At 45.4% G+C, this 19,752-nt stretch overlaps 1 protein-coding gene across 1 annotated transcript in view; it reads left to right on the top strand.

The window, feature by feature from the left end:
• The first annotated feature begins 254 nt into the window (after positions 1-254).
• The window catches only part of INPP5D (inositol polyphosphate-5-phosphatase D), a 48,821-nt gene continuing 29,323 nt past the window's right edge, over positions 255-19,752 (top strand). The window contains exons 1-4 of the mRNA XM_049769353.1: positions 255-389; positions 2,224-2,395; positions 5,121-5,261; positions 16,799-16,886. Of these exons, the coding sequence (XP_049625310.1) occupies positions 257-389; positions 2,224-2,395; positions 5,121-5,261; positions 16,799-16,886 (534 nt within the window). The 5' untranslated portion in view covers positions 255-256. The remainder of the gene's footprint in view (positions 390-2,223; positions 2,396-5,120; positions 5,262-16,798; positions 16,887-19,752) is intronic.

The raw sequence follows: 19,752 nt of genomic DNA, 5'->3' as shown, positions 1-19,752 counted from the left end.
ATTTAAAAATTAGTTCGTAATTTTAAAATCTTAGCTGTTTTCTTCTGAAAGTCTGCAAGCAGCTCTGACTGCCTCCCAGGCTCTGCTGGCACGGCTGGGGCTGCTGGCCCCACATTAATGTGGAAGCCAGGCAGAGAATGTGGATGTGAGCTTTCTGTACCACTTGGTCCCTAGGCTCCTGCCCTGCTCCCCTGGCCCTGTCCCAGCCCCAATGCACTGTCTTGCATTCTGTCCTCAGGCATCCGAAGGCGTCCCCATGAGGCTCTTCTCCAAGCTGGATCAGCTCATCGACTTCTACCGGAAGGAGAACATGGGCCTGGTGACCCACCTGCAGTATGCGGTGCCCCAGGAGGAGGAGGAAGGCGGCGATGAGCCGGAGGAGGAGCCAGGTAGGGGACAGCGCTAGTCATTGATGCTGTGGGACACCGTGGGATGGGAGAGGAGGGCAGTTAAGTGACCCTTGCTCCTTCTTGGCTGTGGGGCCTGGGGAGGAGGACATAACCCCTAGGACCCTTGACATAGTCTCCTCAGGAAGCAAAATGTTTCTCTTTCTCAGAGCACTGTCCAGTGAGGTCAAGCTGGAAGTGTAGTAGGCATCAAGGGATCTAAAAGTGCAGCTGTCCCACTATCAAAATTGCTGAATTTCCTCCATGAGAAGGTGGAGGGAATCTGGCACCTCCTGCATGAGGATACCATTTTCTTCATCATCATTTAAAAACAGAATGAGGGTGCAGATTGATTGCATATTAGAAGGACGTTTGCACACAGCTGTCTCGGGAAGGACTTGGGTTCAATTACCGGCATCCCATATGGTCCCCCAAGTCTGCCAGGAGTGGTTTCTGAGCACAGAGTAACCCCTGAGTGCCACCGGGTTTGTCCCCAAAACAAACAAAACAAAAATAACGAAATGAGGCTGGAGAAATAGGACAGTGGTATAAGCGCTTGTCTTGCATCCCATATGTTGCCCCAAGCATTGTAAAGAGTGATTTCTGAGCACAGAGGCAGGAGTAAGCCCTGAACATTACCAGATATAACCCCCCAAATTTTTAAAAAAGAAAAAAGGAAGACAGGGGCCAGAGCGATAGTGCAGCAGTTTGCCTTGTACATGGCTGACTGAGGACAAACCTGGTTCAATTCCCAGTGTCCCATATGTTCCCCCAAGCCAGGAGCGATTTCTGAGCACATAGCCAGGAGTAACCCCTGAGGATCACAGGATGTGGCCCAAAAACAAAAACGAAACAAAACAAAACCATGAAGACAACAGGTACAGCAATAATACAGCAGGAAAGGTAACCCCTGAGTAACCCGTAGTTAAACTGGGTTCATCCCCAGCATTTCATATGGTCCCTCAAGAGCTAGCAGGAGTGATTCCTGAGTGCAGAGCCATAAGTAAATTCTGAGTATTGCTGGCTGTGACACAAAAGTCAATGAATAAATAATTATTTTTTAAAAATAAAATAAAAGAGGAGCTCAGTGGACTGAGCAAAAGCTTTACTTGTAGGAAGCCTGAATTTGGTCCCCACTATCAAGTGGTTCCCTGAGCATGGATGGAAGTGACTCCAGAACAAAGCCAGGAATAGCCTCCAAGCACAAGTAACCCCAACAAAGGGAGGAAGGGGGCCTAGAGTGTGCTTCAGCAATAGAACACGTGCCTTGCCTTGCGTGTGTGACAGTGCTGGACAGAAGAGAAGAAGGAGCAACAATATGATGATCTTTGAAGCATAGAAGGACATGGAGCCCCAAGGCAGCCAGTAGAGCACAGGGCAAGAAGAGGGGTACCAGACATCTCTCTCCCCTCCACATGCACTTCCTGAAAGCTCATCCCCAAGTGCTCAGAGGCCCTTTCAAAGTCAGAGCCTGCCATCCCCAGTCTCCAGGGTGCCCCAGAGTTGGACAATAACTCCCCAGTCCTGTCCCAGACTGTACGACTCAGCCTCTTCCTCACAGGTAGTCACTCTGCTCCAGCACATGGCCACCTGCTTACTGAGGCCAGTGCCCCCACAGTCTCCACCTACCCTAGGGGCTGTCTGCAGTAGCCCTCATCCAAATATGGAGAGCACTTCTGCATCTCACACATACACTTCTGTCCAGTAAGCCTGTGAGCCATGCTCAGGAGCGCTGAAAAGATAGTGGCTGTTAAGGGAAGACCAGGTCCCTACCCACCTCGGTGCCCAGCCTGGGGGCTGCACTGACCCTGTTGACACTCCTGCCTCCCTTTCCTAGAAGGCATCCTGTCCCCACCTGAGCTACCACCCAGAAACATCCCCTTATTGATCGGGTCAGGAGAGCCTAAGGAAGCGGCCATTTGCATGGAGAATGTTCGAGTGCCCGAGGCCAGCCGGCCCAGCCTGTCCGAGACACTGCTGCAGCGACTGCAGACCATGGACACCAGTGGGTGAGTCTCAGGAGGACCCCAAAGGTCCTAGCACAGATACCTCCAAAGCTGTGAGGTCTGCTGACTCCCTATCCCTTTCAGCAATGGCCTCTGTGTGGTGTGGACTCAGAGCTCAAAATGATTTTCCTGGTGGGAAGCTGCCAGTAGCAGCACTCTAATGGTGGGTCCTCTCCCTCTAGCCCTGGCCTCTTGAGACCCCAAGTTCTTACATGAGTTCCTGTTGTTACTCTGGATCCAGCTCACCCATGAGTACTTGTTCTGAGATGGGACCCTTCAGAAAGATGTCAGTAGTCTTGCAAATCAAAGGTCCTAGCTTTCAGGCAAGCTGGGGTGTCCATCCCAGGGCCCAGCAGGAAGTGGCCATTCCAGTCATGGGTGTTCGTTCAGTAGATCCTTTTGGTTATTGGCCCATACATGACAGTGCTCAGGAGCTACTCCTCACTCTGTGCCCAGGAGTGACTCCTAATAGTTTTTAGGGAAAATATATGTGAATATCAGGCTTTAAGCACTATACTATCTCCCCATCCTGAATGGAGTCTTAGGCAAATGCCCCTCTAACTTGCATAATCATTTACAACCCATGTAGGAATTTTGTAGGCAAAAGACTCTACCCCACCTCATCTCAAAACCTCCTCATGGCAAAGCAACTGCCAGACCAGAAAGATGGGTCTGAGCTGGCTAGCTCTGCTCTATTGCCAAAGGGTTTGACAAAGCACAAGGAAATCTAGTATGGACCTTCTTGCCATCATCACCACCCACACCCCACACCCCACACACAGTGGGGTGTGCTCAGAGCCTCCCATGGTGCTGTGTCTCCAAAAAGGAAAGATCTGGGGCTAGAGTGATAGCACGGCTGTAGGGTGTTTGCCTAGCATGCGGCCAACCCAGGACAGACCCGGGTTCAATCCCCGGCATCCTATCAAGTCCCCCGAGCCTGCCAGGAGTGATTTATTTATTTACTTATATATTTTTTTATTTTGGTTTTTGGGTCACACCCGGCGGTGCTCAGGGGTTACTCCTGGCTCTGTGCTCAGAAATTGCTCCTGGCACGCTCAGAGGACCATATGGGATGCCGGGATTCGAACCACCGTCAGTCCTGGATTGGCTGTGTATAAGGCAAACCCCTTACTAGGAGTGATTTCTAAGCGCAGAGCCAGGAGTGAGCCCTGAATGCCACCGGATGTGGCCAAAACAAAAACAAAAACAAAACAAAACACACACACCAAGAAAACACACACAAAAGAACAACAACAACAACAACAAAGCAAGAAGGAAAGATCCCTGCTCAGAGAAAGATTCTCTCAGCATCAGCCCCTGAGCGGCAACTAGACACCACTACCCTTCAACTCCCTGTCTGCACCCTTCATGCTTGTTTCTTTCGAGGCAACACAACAATGTGTCAATGGGAGCTGGAGAGATAATACAGGGGTTAGGGCACTTTCATTAAATGTGCCCAGCCCTGGTTTGATCCCTGACACCACATAAGATCCCCCAAACACCACATAAGATTTCCCAGGCACCACCGGGAGTGATCCCTGAGCAAAGCCAGAAACAACCCCTGTGTGGTCAAAAAGATAGAAGAGCAGTAGGGCATTTTGCCTTGCATGTGGCTGACCCAGGACTGACCCCTGAGCACTGCTGGGTATGGGTCATAACACACACACACATACATACATACACATACATGTATGAGAGGCCTGGCATGTGAGAGGCCCTGGATTTACCCAGGCACATCATGCCTCACCTTAGAACTGCTGGGTTTGACCCGCATGGCCAAAATATGAAATAATAAAAGTGACCATCTATTTATAACATTGACTTGCAGATAAAAGGTTCAAGTGAACCTAAACATTCTTGTCGCCCTGGCTGGTTGGAATATGTCCCTAGAAATAATTTCTCTAGCTAGAATTTTCATTTTTCGGAGGAAACAGGATCTACACATGCCCCAGAAAAGAAGCAGGTGCTGGGAGACAGGGCCAGAGTGATAGCACAGTGGCTGGATGTTTGCCTTGAATGCTTCCAACCCAGAACAGACCCGGGTTCGATCCCCAGCATCTCATATGGTCCAAGCCTGCCAGGAGAGATTTCTGAGCGCAGAGTCAGGCGTAACCCCTTGACACTGCCAGGTGTGGCCCAAAACCAACCAACCAACAAACAAATAAACAAAAAACACAAGGTATCATGGGCAGTGAGCAGGACCAGAGTTGGCAGACAGCAATGCAAGTCCTCCCTCACCACCCACTACATGCTCCCAACACAGAGGCCTTTCCATAGCAGGCGGGGGCGGGGGTTAACCTCCATCCAGAGCTCTAGGTCCCAAGTTCTGACCTTGGATTTGATACACCCCCTTGGCCTTCAGACGCTGGTTTCAGGAGCTGGGATGGGGGGCAGCAACCAATGCTTGGAGAAGTCTGTTGGGGGTGAGGAAGCCTATGGGATGTATCAGTTGGGGTCTGTTCCCTTGCTTAACCCCATCATCTTGCACTGACATACTTTGTCTCCTCCTGCAAGGGTGGGGATATAGGGGTGCAGATACTACAGGTTGGCACCTGGGCTTGGATCATCAGGAGCCTCGGAAACCTCAGGCATATCCAGGCATTACTGTAAGGTTGTAAGGTGGCCTCTCTCTCTCTCTCTCTCTCTCTCTCTCTCTCTCTCTCTCTCTCTCTCTCTCTCTCTCTGTCTGTCTGTCTCCATCTTTGTTTTTCTGTCTCTCTCTCCCTAGAATCCCGGAGGAGCACCTGAGAGCCATCCAAGACTACCTGAGCACCCAGCTTGTCCTGGACTCTGACTGCGTGAAGACAGGTTCTGGCAGCGCACCCCACCTGAGAAAACTTACTGCGCACCTGTGCACGGAGCTCTATGGGTACGGGGTCTGGTTTCTCACTTGCTTCCCATTGGGTGGTTGGTTTGAGGGTTACACGCCGGGCTGCTCAGGGTTTACTCCTGACTCTCCACTCCACTGCCATTGTTCTTATCAGTGCTCAGTGAATCACAAGAGATGCTGAGAATATTACCCATGTCAGCCATGTGGAAAGCAAGGGCCCTACCAACTAGACTATTGCTGCATCCCTTATTTTCCTTTATTCATTTATTTATTTTAGTTTTTGGGTCATACCCAGCAGTACTAGTTCTGCACTCAGGGATCACTGCTGGCAGCAGGACTATCCGCTGTGCTATGGCTCCAGCCCTGTCTTCCTTTTTTTTTTTGGCTTTTGGGTCACACCTGACTGCACTCAGGGGTTACTCCTGGCTCTACACTGGCAGACTCTGGGGACCATATGGGACACTGGAAATCGAACCATCATCTGTGCTGGGTTGGCCACATGTGTTATCTCTCCGGTCTTGTTTTTATTTTTGTGAATATTGGCCAGTGGCTATAGGGAGGACTGCGCAGCCCTTCATGCTCTCCTAACTGCAAGGGCACCACAGGAAGTGGGTGAATTGGCCTATTTTCCACACAGGGCCAAGGGCCAAGGTTGCAGTTTTTGGTTTTGTTGTTTTGGGCCATACTTGGTAGTACTCAGGGATTGCTCCTAGTTCAGTGTTTGGATGTTGCTCCCATGTCAGTGCTCTATAGTTATGCCTAACTCAGTGCTCCTCTGTTATTCCAAATTTAACGCTCTAGGGTTACTCAGTAACTCTAAGTGCTCTGGGGTTAATCTCAGTAGTGCTTGAGAGACCACATGGTACAGTGGCAGGGTCATACACAGCCACAGGCATGCAAAGCCCACACTCAGCCCTTTGAGCTCTCTCCACAACCACCAAGATTACAGTTTTTAAGAGTGAGTCAGTTGCAAAAACTTGCAGTGTGGAGCTCATCTAGTGATCAACTGGCAAAAATCCTGCTCTTTTAGAATCTTTTGAGGTTATTTTTTACACTTAATTAGCATTAAAATCGACCTCAAGTTGGATTACTTCATAATTATTAGAAGCACTACCTTAAGGCAGCAAAGCCAACTGACAAGGTAGAAGAATATTTGAAATGCTATTTTAGAAATAAAAATTAAAAAAAGAAGGAGGGCAGCATGGTGGCGCTAGAGGTAAGATGTCTGCCTTGCAAGCGCTAGCCTAGGACGGATTTCGGTTCGATCCCCCGGCGTCCCATATGGTCCCCCAAACCAGGAGTAACCCCTGAGCGTCACCGGGTGTGGCCCAAAAAACAAAAACCCAAAAAAATAAAATAAAATAAAAAAGAAGGAAGGAAAGAAATCCCAAAAACATCTGAAAGAAATCACAAGGAACTGAAACAATCCTGCCACAAATGGAAAATCAACATTCTGGTTGGAAAAAATCACTTGTCACATGGTGAAGGTTTTTTCTGGGCTCTTTGGCTTTGTTCTTTGCTTACATTGATTCACACTGACAGCAGCTTCAAATTTCTCTTGTCAGTTCCTCTGGTACCATATCCATCATACCTTAGTTAACATGCAAAAAGAGAATATTTCATCTCCCGTAATCAAATGGAACTTTCTTTTGAATGCTCTTACAAGTTTATTTGGTAAATTTAAAAAATAATTTTTTTGACAACTTCAGCTCCCATCCAATTTGGCCAGTCAGGTTTTATTGTAGTGACTGGTTTTGAACTAATGTGATTTCAACCAAACGGACCCAGCATTATTGCTCTGTTGATTTCCACGGAAGGAATTTTTCCCCCCTCTTGAAGCTATGGTTAGATATAATTTCTCACCAGTGAAAGCACTCTTGCATATACACATGCTCACACATTAAACATACAACATACCACATGCATGCCTGCACGTATGACATACACCCATACACACACCATGCACACACAATTTTCTGGTGATTTCTGGCATTTCTGTCTACTTCAGTGGAGACTTCTTTTCTTGGCCTGGGAGGAAAAGCTGCAAGGCTTTCTGTACACACACACACACACACACACACACACACACACACACACACACACACCCCACTTAGAAGCTTCCTTCACTGGGGTACTCTCTGGCTTTCCTAGGAGGGGTAGACAGCAGCCATCCCTCTAAATGGGGACATTGTGCCAATGTTCCCCCTTTTAGCTGCAAGCTTACCTCTTTTGACAGTTTCAGGGATGCCCCCTGCTCAAGCTCAATATCACCTTTGGGGGGGTAAACAAGATGAGACAGACCTGGAGACACAGACCTGGAGACTCAGACCTCGGGATGGAATTTCAGAAACTATAGGCCGGAGGGAAATAAAGGGTCCCCTCCTCCCTCAACCTACTTCCATATCTCTACAGATAACAAATAGTTCTGTGAAACTCTTAATTTGCAAACAACTTTTGTTCCAACTGATGCATTCATTTAATAATAAACTTATTAATAATTCATTTAATAAATGAGTTAAAGCTAAGCAGTTTAGGAGAGGTAGACTTAGATGGCCAGATTTCATCAATTAAAACAAATATGGGGGCCAGAGCAATAGTACAGCAGGTAGGGCACTTGCCTTGCACAGCTGGGTTTAGTGCCTGGCATCCCCAAGCACCTCCAGAGAGCCAGAAGTATCCCCTGAGCTTCACCAAATGAACCTTCACCACCCCATAAAAAAATAGAGAATGCCCAATTTAGGATGAATTCTAGCTAAAGGACAAATACATTTTTTTAGCATGAAGATATGTTGCTCAATATTAGCATATGCCTCTCCTACCGGGTTATCCCTGAATGTCTGAAATTCATTAAGCCAATAACCTTTGTCTTGAGGTGAAAACCCCATCCTTGAAGTGGGAGTCTACAGGATATTTTAGTTAGGTTCTGGGGAAGGGCCCAGGAGCCAGGACCCAACAAGTAGTGGGTGATTCTGGCAGCTGAATAATGCACAAAGGAACAGGTGAAGTTGGGAGATTTGGGTCTGTTTGACTTCCTGCTGAGTGTTGGGATTCAGACAATATCTGGCACAGGGAGACACTCAATAGTTATTAGTTAAGTAACACAGGCACTTAAGACTTTGTGGCTACCAGAGCCAGTGTGGCCTGGATTTTGTGTGGATGGGAGTAGAAGACTGACTGGGTCCTCTTGTGGGTTGGGGTGAGAAGTGGACGAAGCCTGAGTTGTTCAGTGTTAGCAGCTGAGTGGATGACCAGGCCACTTACTGAGCAGCCCAAAGTCCAGGAGGAGTGAGAGGGGGTGGGATTTAGGGGGTGTCCTTTGAGCTCAGATTGGCTTCAGATGCTGGCTAAGCTGAGCAGACATTCCCAGTCCTGGGGTTTGTGTGAAAGTGAGAGCTAGAGACCTCAGGGATGCTGATGAGAATGGAATTCAGACTACAGGGTAGTATGGAGGAGAGAGCCATGTTGGTCACTTAGAAGAAGGGGGGAAGGGATTAAAAGAGAGCAGGAAGGGGCAAAATAGGAAATGGGAAGGGCAGAGGAGAAGGGAAGGAGTGAGTTTGTGGAAGAGGCACCTGAAACTATCTTAAGTTGTCAGCACAGGGCCCGGAGAGATAGCTCAGCGGCGTTTGCCTTGCAAGCAGCCGATCCAGGACCAAAGGTGGTTGGTTCGAATCCCGGTGTCCCATATGGTCCCCCGTGCCTGACAGGAGCTATTTCTGAGCAGACAGCCAGAAGTAACCTCTGAGCAATGCTGGGTGTGGCCCAAAAACCAAAAAAAAAAAAAAAAAAAGATGTCAGCACAGGCTGGAATGTTAGTACAGCAGGTAGGCCTTCCATGCAGCTGACCACATCCCATATGGTGCCTGCGCACCACAAATATTATAACTGAGCACAAAGTCAGGAGTAAGATAGAGGAAGGTGTTTGGGCAGTAACTGAACACTGTAAACTATGGCTCAAACACACACACACACACACACACACACACACACACACACACACACACGATGTCTGCTCAGAAAAATAAAATACACCAAAAATTTGACAGAGAACTTGAATAGCACCAAAGTACAAGGACTACAACCTAGAGAGAGAACAAAATCCCCACAATCTGGGTCACTATAATTTCTGGAGAGGGAGATGGGAAGAAGAGCAAGAGGAATTTTACAATAAAATATGGGGCCATGAGATAGTACAGGGGTGACTCAATCCATACCCCAGATGGTTTCCAAATGCTGTCAGGAGTCATTCCTTAGCACAGAGTCAAAAGTAAGCCCTGAGGGGCTGGAGAGATGGCATGGAGGTAGGGCATTTGCCTTGCATGCAGAAGGACTGTGGTCCATATCCTGGCATCTCAAGCCTGCCAGGAGCAATTTCTGAGTATAGAGCCAGGAGTAATCCCTGAGCGCTTCCAGGTGTGACCCAAAAAACGAACAAACAAAAAAAAGTAAGCCCTGAGCATTGCCCAGTATCAACCGCCAAACTCAACATTAAATAAATTCATAAATGAATCAAATAGCAAAATGTGGAGAGGATGTTAATTGAAAGTTTGGTTAAATAACCAAATTTCCAAGTGCAGAGCAGAGAATTAAGTCCTGAGCATCATTAGATGTGACCAAAAAAGCAAACAACAACGAAACAAAAAATGCTTCCCCACTAAGATAAATATTTCACTGGAAACCACAAAAATATCTTCTTTTTTCTAATCAAATTTGGAAATCAAATCAAAGAGCCATGTCAGAGAAGTATATATAGAAAACTTGGAGGACTGAGGAAGCATTTGCAAAGAATGTGTGATAAAAAAAAAAATTGATAGTCTGGAAAGGCAGTTCCAGAGCCAGCATCTAGAAGAAGCAAGGGAAAGGAGGTGTGATCTAGACTAAATGTATCAAAGAAAAATGTTTTTCTGCTTGATAAAGGTTGAATCCATCTTGAGAGAAGCCTCTTAAAGTTAACGTTAATAGAACAAGCAAATTGCAACACCCAAACCTCTTCTTACAATTCCAAGTCACAAGGAAAGGCACATTCATCTGGTCACATTCAAGGAATAACAGCCTTCATGTTATTTATTTAATTTGGGATTTTTGGACCATACTCAGCTGTGTTCAGGGCTTACTCCTGGATCTTTGCTCAGGAATCACTCCTGAAAATGTTTGGGGGACCATATGGGGTACCAGAGATTAGATCAGGGTCCACTCCATAGAAGTAATTCAACCTCTGGGAAAACTCTCTGACAGCAACATTGGTTTTTTTGTTTGTTTGTTTTTGCTTTTTTTTTGGGGGGGGGGTCACACCCAGCAGCACTCAGGAGTTACTCATGGCTCTGCGCTCAGAAATCGCTCTTGGCAGGCTCAGGGGACCATATGGGATGCCAGGATTAAAACCGGGGTCCTTCCTGTGTTGGCCACATGCAAGGCAAATGCCTTACTGCTGTGCTATTGCTCGAGGCCCAGCAACCTTGTTTTAAAAAAGTTTTAGTCTGTAATATTATTCCTATTTCTGGATGAGCTGTAACTCCAGCGAGACCCCCTGGATTTATACTACCCAGCCTATGTTTTATGCCAGAGCACAGAATGTCAATTTAACACATTTTTGAAAGCAATGCTGATTTCCAAGTATGAGACATGATGCCTACTTCAAGAAAATCCAATCCCGGCCCTGGAGCCATAGTACAGCAGATAAGGCATTTGCCTTTCATGCAGCCAGCCAAAATTCAGTCTCCAGCATCCTATATGGTACCTCATGCACTGTACTGTCATGAGTAATTCCTGAATGCAGTGGCAGGATTCTGAGCATCGCCAGATGTTGAAAAAAAAAAAAAGAATCCAAGCATTCCTCTTTACTCCACCCCCAAATGTGAGTGCCAGGGATCCTAAGAATAAGAACTCAGGGGCCAGAGAGATAGCATAGTGGTAGGGCATTTGCCTTGCATGAGGCCTACCCGGAAGGGACCCGGTTTGATTCCTGGCATCCCATATGGTCCCCCAACCTGCCAAGGGCGATTTCTGAGTGTAGAGCCAGGAATAGCCCCTGAGTGCTGCTGGGTGTGGCCCAAAACCAATCAATCAATAAATAAAATTTAAAAAAATAAGAAGAATTCAGCAACTTATGGAGTAGTTGGTTATTAATCTACCCAGAATGAAGTGTATTATTCTATACTTGAAGAGCCAATATGATAAAAATAGAAATAGACAACAAAACTGGCCACCACCACCCAACCATCTGGACATCTTAAATCTTCTCCTAAACTACTAGATCAAGGATGACATATGGATGGGTGAGTGGATCTGGGCTGGGGTCACTAAACCCCAATACTGCCAAAGCAGCTATTTGGAGGGAAAGTCACAGCCCCAACATCCTCCAACATAATGTAATATGGGCAGACCCAGAATTAAGTCGGCAAACTAAATTCAGGCTCAGTCTCTTGAAGGCATGCTGGTCATTCCCTGAGTTTGTCATAACTCAGTGCAATACAGAAGGAGAATGGAACAGAAATTAATCTCATAAAGATGGGCATAGGGTTTGCCAGGGGTTATGGGTCTCTAATCTACTGGACAAATAATTTAAAAACTGGGGTTAACTTTAGATTAACTCTAAAACTATATTCCAACATGTCAAATAAGATCATGCAAGATTAACAATAGTTTTTACTTATGTTTAAAATAAGATGTGCTGGGCCGGAGAGATAGCATGGAGGTAAGGCGTTTGCCTCTCATGCAGAAGGTCATCGGTTCGAATCCCGGCGTCCCATATGGTCCCCCGTGCTTGCCAGGAGCGACTTCTGAGCATGGAGCCAGGAGTAACCTCTGAGCACTGCCGGGTGAGACCCAAAAAAAAACCAAAAAAAAAAAAAAAAAGATGTGCTCAGTAAGGCATAACTTTAGTTCCTGCCTTAACTCACTCAGGAGCAAATTATTTCTTTGTGCAGCTCAGAATCAGAGTTGTTTCTTGCCTTCTCTTACCAGTACAGGCAGTTGTAAATCCTAGTGTCTATTTGGGACTCACCCTAAGCTCTCAGGGATTTACACAGCCAGCACACATGCTTGCTTTTCAAGTTTTAGGGTTTGAGTCTTACAAGCTTTTAACCCTTCTTTGATCCAACAGTATGTGGGTGCTTACTTAAATAATACAAACTGATAGCAGATTATGAAAAAATAACTTAAACTAGTACATAACATTAATTGCCATAGACTGCTTACCATCCAAACAGGGACCTGTACCTCATGTATTTATTTAATATTGATGATCTAGGTCCAGGCCCCACAAGATGCGGCCACCAACCAAATAAAATTTGTTTAGGGAGAAACTTGTCTCCAAGAAATTTGTTTTGACAATAACTAAATGTATCAAATCTGCACTTTGTACACTTCCAACACACAATACTATCTGTTGATTACATTTTGAGTGAAAAAATAAGCAAGAGCTCATACAAAGGGAAGCGCACTTGCCCTACCTGCAGTTGACCCAGTTCAATTCCTGGCACTACATCTGGTCCCCTAAGCCCCGCCAGGAGTGATCCCCAAACTCAGAGCCAGCAGTAGGCTGTTAGCAACACCAGGTATGGCCCCAAAACAAACAAAATCTCTATTGAATAAATAAACAACAGTAACTAGAAAGGGAAGGGGTGGTGGATTGATAAAAAATAAAAAATAAATTAGTGGAAAAATAAATGAAGAACTTTTGTGTGTTAAGAAAAACCATTTAAGCAAGATCAGTTAAGTAAGATCATTTTTATTAAATGGATTTTAAACTTAAGGGGAAAGAAAGAGGAAACTGTTCAGGAGAGAACATAGCCTTTTCCAAAGTAGAAAGAGCAAACAGAGTTTGTATTCGTAGGAGAAAATGTATCTTGAATGAGAGAGCAAGCTAATAAAGAGCATTTTGTTAAATAAAAAATAACTTTAGGGCAGAGAGGATAGACATAGATTGATCTTACTTATAAGTGTGATATGGAAAAAAAGTACTATTGAGGCTAGAGAGATAGCACAGTGGTAGGGCATTTGCCTTGTAAGCAGCCAACCCATATGGTCCCCCATGCCTGCCAGGAGCTATTTCTGAGCAGACAGCCAGGAGTAACCCCTGAGCACCGCCAGGTGTGACCCAAAAACCAAAAAAAAAAAAATTGTTATGGGGGGCAGAGCAGTGGCGTAAGCTGTAGGGCATTTGCCTTGCATTCACTAACCTAGGACAGACCATGGTTCGATCCACCTGTGACCCATATGGTCCCCCAAGCCAGGAGCGATTTCTGAGTGCATTTCTGAGCATTACTGGGTATAGCCCCCCCCCCCAAAAAATATATATATGAGTTCTGGAGAGATGCTACAAATGGTAGAGACACATTTCTCGCATATAGCCAAACCTAGTTTATTGTGGGCATTCCACAGTCCCCTGAACTTTGCTGAGTGTGACCCAAGCATTACCACAGGGTGGTCCCTGGTACTGGGTACTGCACAGACCCACAGCTGACATCCAAGGACACTCAAATTGAACCACTGGCCTGGTGAATGAGCATTGCCAGTAAAAGCCTCAGGTATTGCTTGAGTGGCCCTCACTGTCCCCCAAAACTTCAAAATACGATGGAGCTGGGAATGTGGTTCAACTACTCATGTATGAGGACTGGATCCTCAGATATGCAAAGAGAAAGTTAAATTTCAAATGTAAATTTCAAATGTAAATTTGAAATTAAATGAGATTTAATGAGCAGTATTTGCTAATCAAAGATAAGTAAATCAATATAAAATATAATGCACATTTACATGGTAGGTAAGCCTTTAAATTATCACGAAATGGAACAAATGTCTTACTTAAACTTTGAGATATAAACTAAGCCATGAAAGCCAAAGATGACTCAAAGGATGGCTTTGCATGTGGGAGTCCTGAATTTGATTGTGGGTACCATCCATATTTCTTTATTTCTTTCATCCTTTCTTGCTTGCTTGCTTCTTGCTTTTTTTCTCTTTTCCTTTCTTTTGCTTTCCTTTTTCCTTTCTTCTTTCTTTTTTGTTCTTTCCTTTCTTTCCTTCTTTCTCTTTTTTACTTTTCTCTTTTTTCTTTATTCCTTCCTTTCTTTCCTCTCCTACATTCTTTCCTTATCTTTCCTTTCTTTTTCTTTCTTTGTTTCTCTAGTTCTCTCTATTTTCGTTCTCTTTTTCTTTTTTCTCTCTTACTTTCTCTCTTTTCTTCTTTTGTTTTTGTTTGTTTGTTTGTTTGTTTTGCTTGCTTGCTTACTTTCTCTATACTTCGGGATCACTTTTGGTGGGCTCAGAGGACCATTGGTGCTGCCAGGATCAAATTTGTGTAAGCAGCATTACCATTTTTTTTCACTGTGGTTTATAGTACTACAGATGGTACTGAGATAGTACTGACATGTATATATGTGGCACAAATACACATAATACCACTTATATAGTACTGACACATAGCACTGATAATGGTTTCATATTACCTCCTTCTAACACTCCCTTTTCTCCAGGATGATCATTTTGTCAGTGTCCCTCTTCCCATCCTATTCAATGACAGGCTTGGAAATACATTTTTTTTAACTAAGCAAAAATCAAAAATACCATAGAAAACAATGAAAAATTCACAACAATCACATTACAATAAAAATATAGCCCTCTTAGGAATAAAGAAGCAAAATGAGGGGAAATGCCACCTCAAGATTAAATAAGAAGCCAAAAGTTTAAAACCAATTTGGGAAGCTTTGCGACTGCGCACATATCCTACGCAATGATCCTATCACAACACACAGAAAACATCACACTACAAGCATGACAATGGGGAAACAACGCAGACCAACACCATACATAGATAATGAAGATGACAACTATGATGACTTGAAAAGTCCCAACCACTTATTTAGCCTCTCAGATAAGGAGTTTAGAGAAAAATATATGGAAGATGTTCATAGAACTCAAAGAAAGCATGGAATGAGTTGAACGAACCACAAATAAGAATCAAAAGGATATGAAAATAGAAACCAGAAAACTCCAAACTGAAATAACAGGTCTGAATAACTTAGTAGGCGAAATGAAAACCTCACTGGAAAGCCTCATTATTGCAATAATACACAGAGACAATAGAGGTGAGGGCTGGAAGGACCAGCCCACGATATGATGCTTACTACAAAGAATGATGAGTCCATTTTAGAGAAATGACAACACTGACAACTACCATGACAATGGTAGTGAGAAAAATAGAATGTCTGTTTCAAATATATGCAAGGGGTTGGGGAGGAGGGAGTTGGGAGAGCATTGATGGTGGGAAAGTTGCACTGATGAAGGGGGGGGCATTCTTTTTTTATAACTAAAACCCAACTACAAAACATGTTTGTAATCATGGTGCTTAAATAAAAATTAAAAAAGAAAAGAAAATGGACTGGGGGCCAAAATGACAGTTCAGCAAGCAGAACATTTGCCTTACGCACACCTTGCCTGGGTTTGATCCCTGGTTGCCCACCCTCATCCCCCAATCAATGTGGAAAAATACTGACAAAATTGCTGGAGCGTTTGGGATGGGGGAAGGAATCAGTTATAGGGAAAGAAATCCCCACAATGGCAGTAAAGAAATGCAAAGGAGTCAGCCACACTGTGATAGCATTGATTGCACTCAGCAGAGGTTTATCATTTCTCAAAGGTTCTGGAGCAAAGATCCATCGCTCAGACTCTGGTTCTCCTCAAAGTGGAATTGAACTTGAGAACAAGAGGAACAAAGCCGCTCATGGCAGCCACGGGTTGAACAAGCGAGCTTGGCCCAAGTACTTGATCGAATATTTCCAAACTATCACAATGTCTATAAAAACATGAACTGTATTTGGTGAAATAGTAAGTGAAGAATTAGGCCTCGAAACAGCTCACCAGGCCTGGAAGAATATAAAAACAGTAGGAAAATGGGGCTGGAGAGATAGCACAGCGGTAGGGAGTTTGCCTTGCACGCAGCCAACCCAGGGTGGATGATGGTTCGAATCCCGGCATCCCATAAGATCCCCCGTGCTTGCCAGGAGCGATTTCAAAGAACAGAGCCAGGAGTAACCCCTGAGCATTGTGGGATGTGGGAAAAAAAAGGTTGAAAAAGAGCAGAGACAGGAGCAAAGATTATTAAGCTTCAGGCAGGCTCAGCATGCCAGCTCTGCCTCAAGGGCGGCACAGCACTGCAGGCTCAGAGTAGGCATTTCAAATGCAGATTCCAAGCCAAATCCCAGCAGGGCCCAGAAATTAGCATTTCAAAAATCTAAGGCTTGTGGGTGCTTTTCGTTTCGTTTAAACTGTAAACAAGGCTGGCAAGTGTGGAGGACCTGGACCCGTGACTCAGTTTCAGAACCTGACACAGAAATTGGCTACAGGTTTCAGAGAGCTGGGTGCTGACAGAGGGACCTGAGTGGCATCGAGCCAGGGCAGGAGGGACGGGAAGATGTGGGGGTCAAGGTGAGAGGAAGAAACTCTCCTTGCAGCTGGAACCCAGAAGAGGTGGGGTCCAGATGCAGGAAGGTGGCTCCCTGCAGCTGGGGTCTTTGCCGGGGCTTGTCCAGCCTGGTCCTCACTAACTAACCCCTGGTCTTCGTCTTGTCGCCTGTTCCCAGAGAGGTGGTCCGAGCCCTTCCTGCCCTGGAGTCTCTGCAGAGGTTATTCGACCAGCAGCTGTCCCCTGGCCTCAGGCCAAGGTCTCAGGTAAAGAAAGACTAAGCACTTAAGTCATGGGGGTGGGGAGAGGATAAATGGCAGGACACCCCCCACTCTCTCTCTCTCTGTCTCTCTCTCTGTCTCTCTCTCTCTCTCTCTCTCTCTCTGTCTCTCTGTCTCTCTCTGTCTCTCTCTGTCTCTCTCTCTCTCTCTCTCTGCATTTCTGGCCACTGATTCAGACTCAGAGAAGATTCTATTAAACGCCCTTCTGAAAACAAAACAGGACCCACTTTACAGATAAGAATAAGGAGGCGAACCAGGCCGTTCTGTGATGCCCCCTCAGAAGCTGGGAGTTGGGGTGTTTTCAATCTCTTGTCTGGCCTAACCCTAAGACTAAGGTGTTCCCCCTGTGCAGGGCCTTGTAAGGCAACAAAAAAGGCCCATCACCCTAGTTCAAGAAATAATTTGGGAAGGTTCTCCCTCAACTGGTGCTGAGGAGGCCCTGGGGTCCCACTGGCAAGGTCCTGAGGATGTGGTCTATTGGCCTTATAAGGCTGAGGGCTACCCACCCAGCAGTGCTCAGGGGACCAGACATTGAATTTGAGTTGGTGCATGCTAAGTATATGCAGCAATCTCCACACTCTCCCATCCCAATAATTAATTTTTGTTTCATTGATTACTTGTTTGGGGGTTACTCCTGGTTCTGCACTCAGGAATCACTCCTGAGGACCCTTTGGCATGCTGGGGATTAAACCCAGGTTGGCCACATGCAAGGCAAGCATCCTACCTGTTGTATTCAGGTCCCAGGAATTATTATTTTATTTTATTTATTTATTTTGGTTTTGGGCCACAACCGGTGACGCTCAAGGGTTACTCCTGGCTATGTGCTCAGAAATTGCTCCTGGCTTGGGGGGCCATATGGGATTCTGGGAAATCTTTTTGTGTGTGTGTGTGTGTGTGTGTGTGTGTGTGTGGTTTTTGGGTCACACCCGGCAGTGCTCAGGGGTTACTCCTGGCTCCATGCTCAGAAATTGCTCCTGGCAGGCACGGGGGACCATATGGGATGCTGGGATTTGAACCGATGACCTTCTGCATGAGAGGCAAACGCCTTACCTCCATGCTATCTCTCCGGCCCCAGGAAATCTTTTTTTTGTTTGTTTGGTTTTTTTTGGTCACACCCGTTTGATGCTCAGGGGTTACTCCTGGCTATGCACCCAGAAATCGCCTCTGGCTTGGGGGGAACATATGGGATGCCCAGGGATTGAACCACTGTCTGTCCTACGCTAGCGCTTGCAAGGCAGACACCTTACCTCTAGCACCACCTTCCCTGCCCCATGGGAAATCTAACCACTGTGCATCCTCGGCTAGCACAGGCAAGGCAGATGCCTTACCACTTGTACCACCGCTCTGACCCCAAGAATTATTATTTTAAATCTACAAATAATCAAGGCAAAGCAATCACTTAAAAAACAATAACAACCCTTTTTTATGGATTGAGATACTGTGATTTACATATTCTTCTTTTTTTTTTTTTTTTTGGTTTTTGGGCCACACCCGGCAGTGCTCAGGGGTTACTCCTGGCAGGCACGGGGGACCATATGGGACACCGGGATTCGAACCAACCACCTTTGGTCCTGGATCGGCTGCTTGCAAGGCAAACGCCGCTGTGCTATCTCTCCAGGCCTTTTTTTTTTTTTTTTTTTTTTTTTGGTTTTTCGGCCACACCCCTTTGATGCTCAGGGGTTACTCCTGGCTAAGCGCTCAGAAATTGCCCCTGGCTTGGGGGGACCATATGGGACACCGGGGATCTAACCTCGGTCCTGATCCTTGGCTAGCGCTTGCTTGCAAGGCAGACAGACACCTTACCTCTAGCGCCACCTCGCTGGCCCGATTTACATATTCTTAATGATGTTCCAATGTGCATAATTCCAAAGTCAAACCCATCACTAGTTGTACTTCTCTCCCTCCCCCAAGTTTCCCAATGACCTTCCCCTTCCAATTCTATCCTTTCCTAGAGCTGCATAGTATTTCACAGTGTGCATGTGCCACAGCTTCTTAATCTACTCATTTGTAGTTGGGTATTTGGGTTATTTCCGTATCTTGGCTATTGTACTAAGTGCCACAATGAACATGAATGTACATACATCAATATGAATTAATATTTTCTTGTTTTGGGGATAGATGTGAAGGAGTGGTGTTGCTGAGTTGCATATGGAAGTTCTAGTTTTTATTTTATTTTATTTATTTTTTTTGAAGTTCTAGTTTTTAGATTGATATCCATATTTCTTCCCATAGAGACTGAACCATTCGACATTCCCTCCAACAGTGAATGAGGGATCCTTACACCACAAGCCGCCAACACTGGATGTCTCCAGTCATTTAAATCTGTACCATTTTCATGGTGTTTTGATTTGCATTTTCCTAATCAAAGAGCAACCAACTAGCACTTTTTTACTTGCCTACTGGCCGGCCATTCATGGTCTTCTGTGGAAGTATTCTTCTCTTCCCATTTGTGAATGTGTTGTTGGATTTTGTTGTTGTTGTTGACTTTTGTGAGCGCTTTACTAATCTTGGATCTTGCCCTTTATCTGATGCATTTGTTCAGTACATTTTCTTCTCTATTTTGTAAAGGGTCTTTTTATTAGTGTTTGAATTTAAGAATCTCATTTTTCAAATGGAGAAAGGATATAGAAAAGAATGTTGGAGCTGGTTGGGGCAAAAGCAATAGTACAGTAGGGAAGACATTTTCCTTGCATAGGACCCACCCAAGTTTGATCCTCAGCACTCTATATGGTCTCCTGAGTACTACCAGGAGTAATCCTGAGCACTGCTGGGAGTGGCATAAATAAATAAAGCAGGCAAGCAAGCCCAAGACTGGCAGTGCCCCAAACCTCCTCTTAACCCTAGTTCCCTA

Source organism: Suncus etruscus, chromosome 2, assembly GCF_024139225.1.
Source record: "Suncus etruscus isolate mSunEtr1 chromosome 2, mSunEtr1.pri.cur, whole genome shotgun sequence".
In the NCBI taxonomy this organism is placed as follows: Eukaryota; Metazoa; Chordata; class Mammalia; order Eulipotyphla; family Soricidae; genus Suncus; species Suncus etruscus.
Note: the sequence above shows the minus strand (reverse complement) of the source record. Positions and strands in the feature narration are given on the sequence as shown.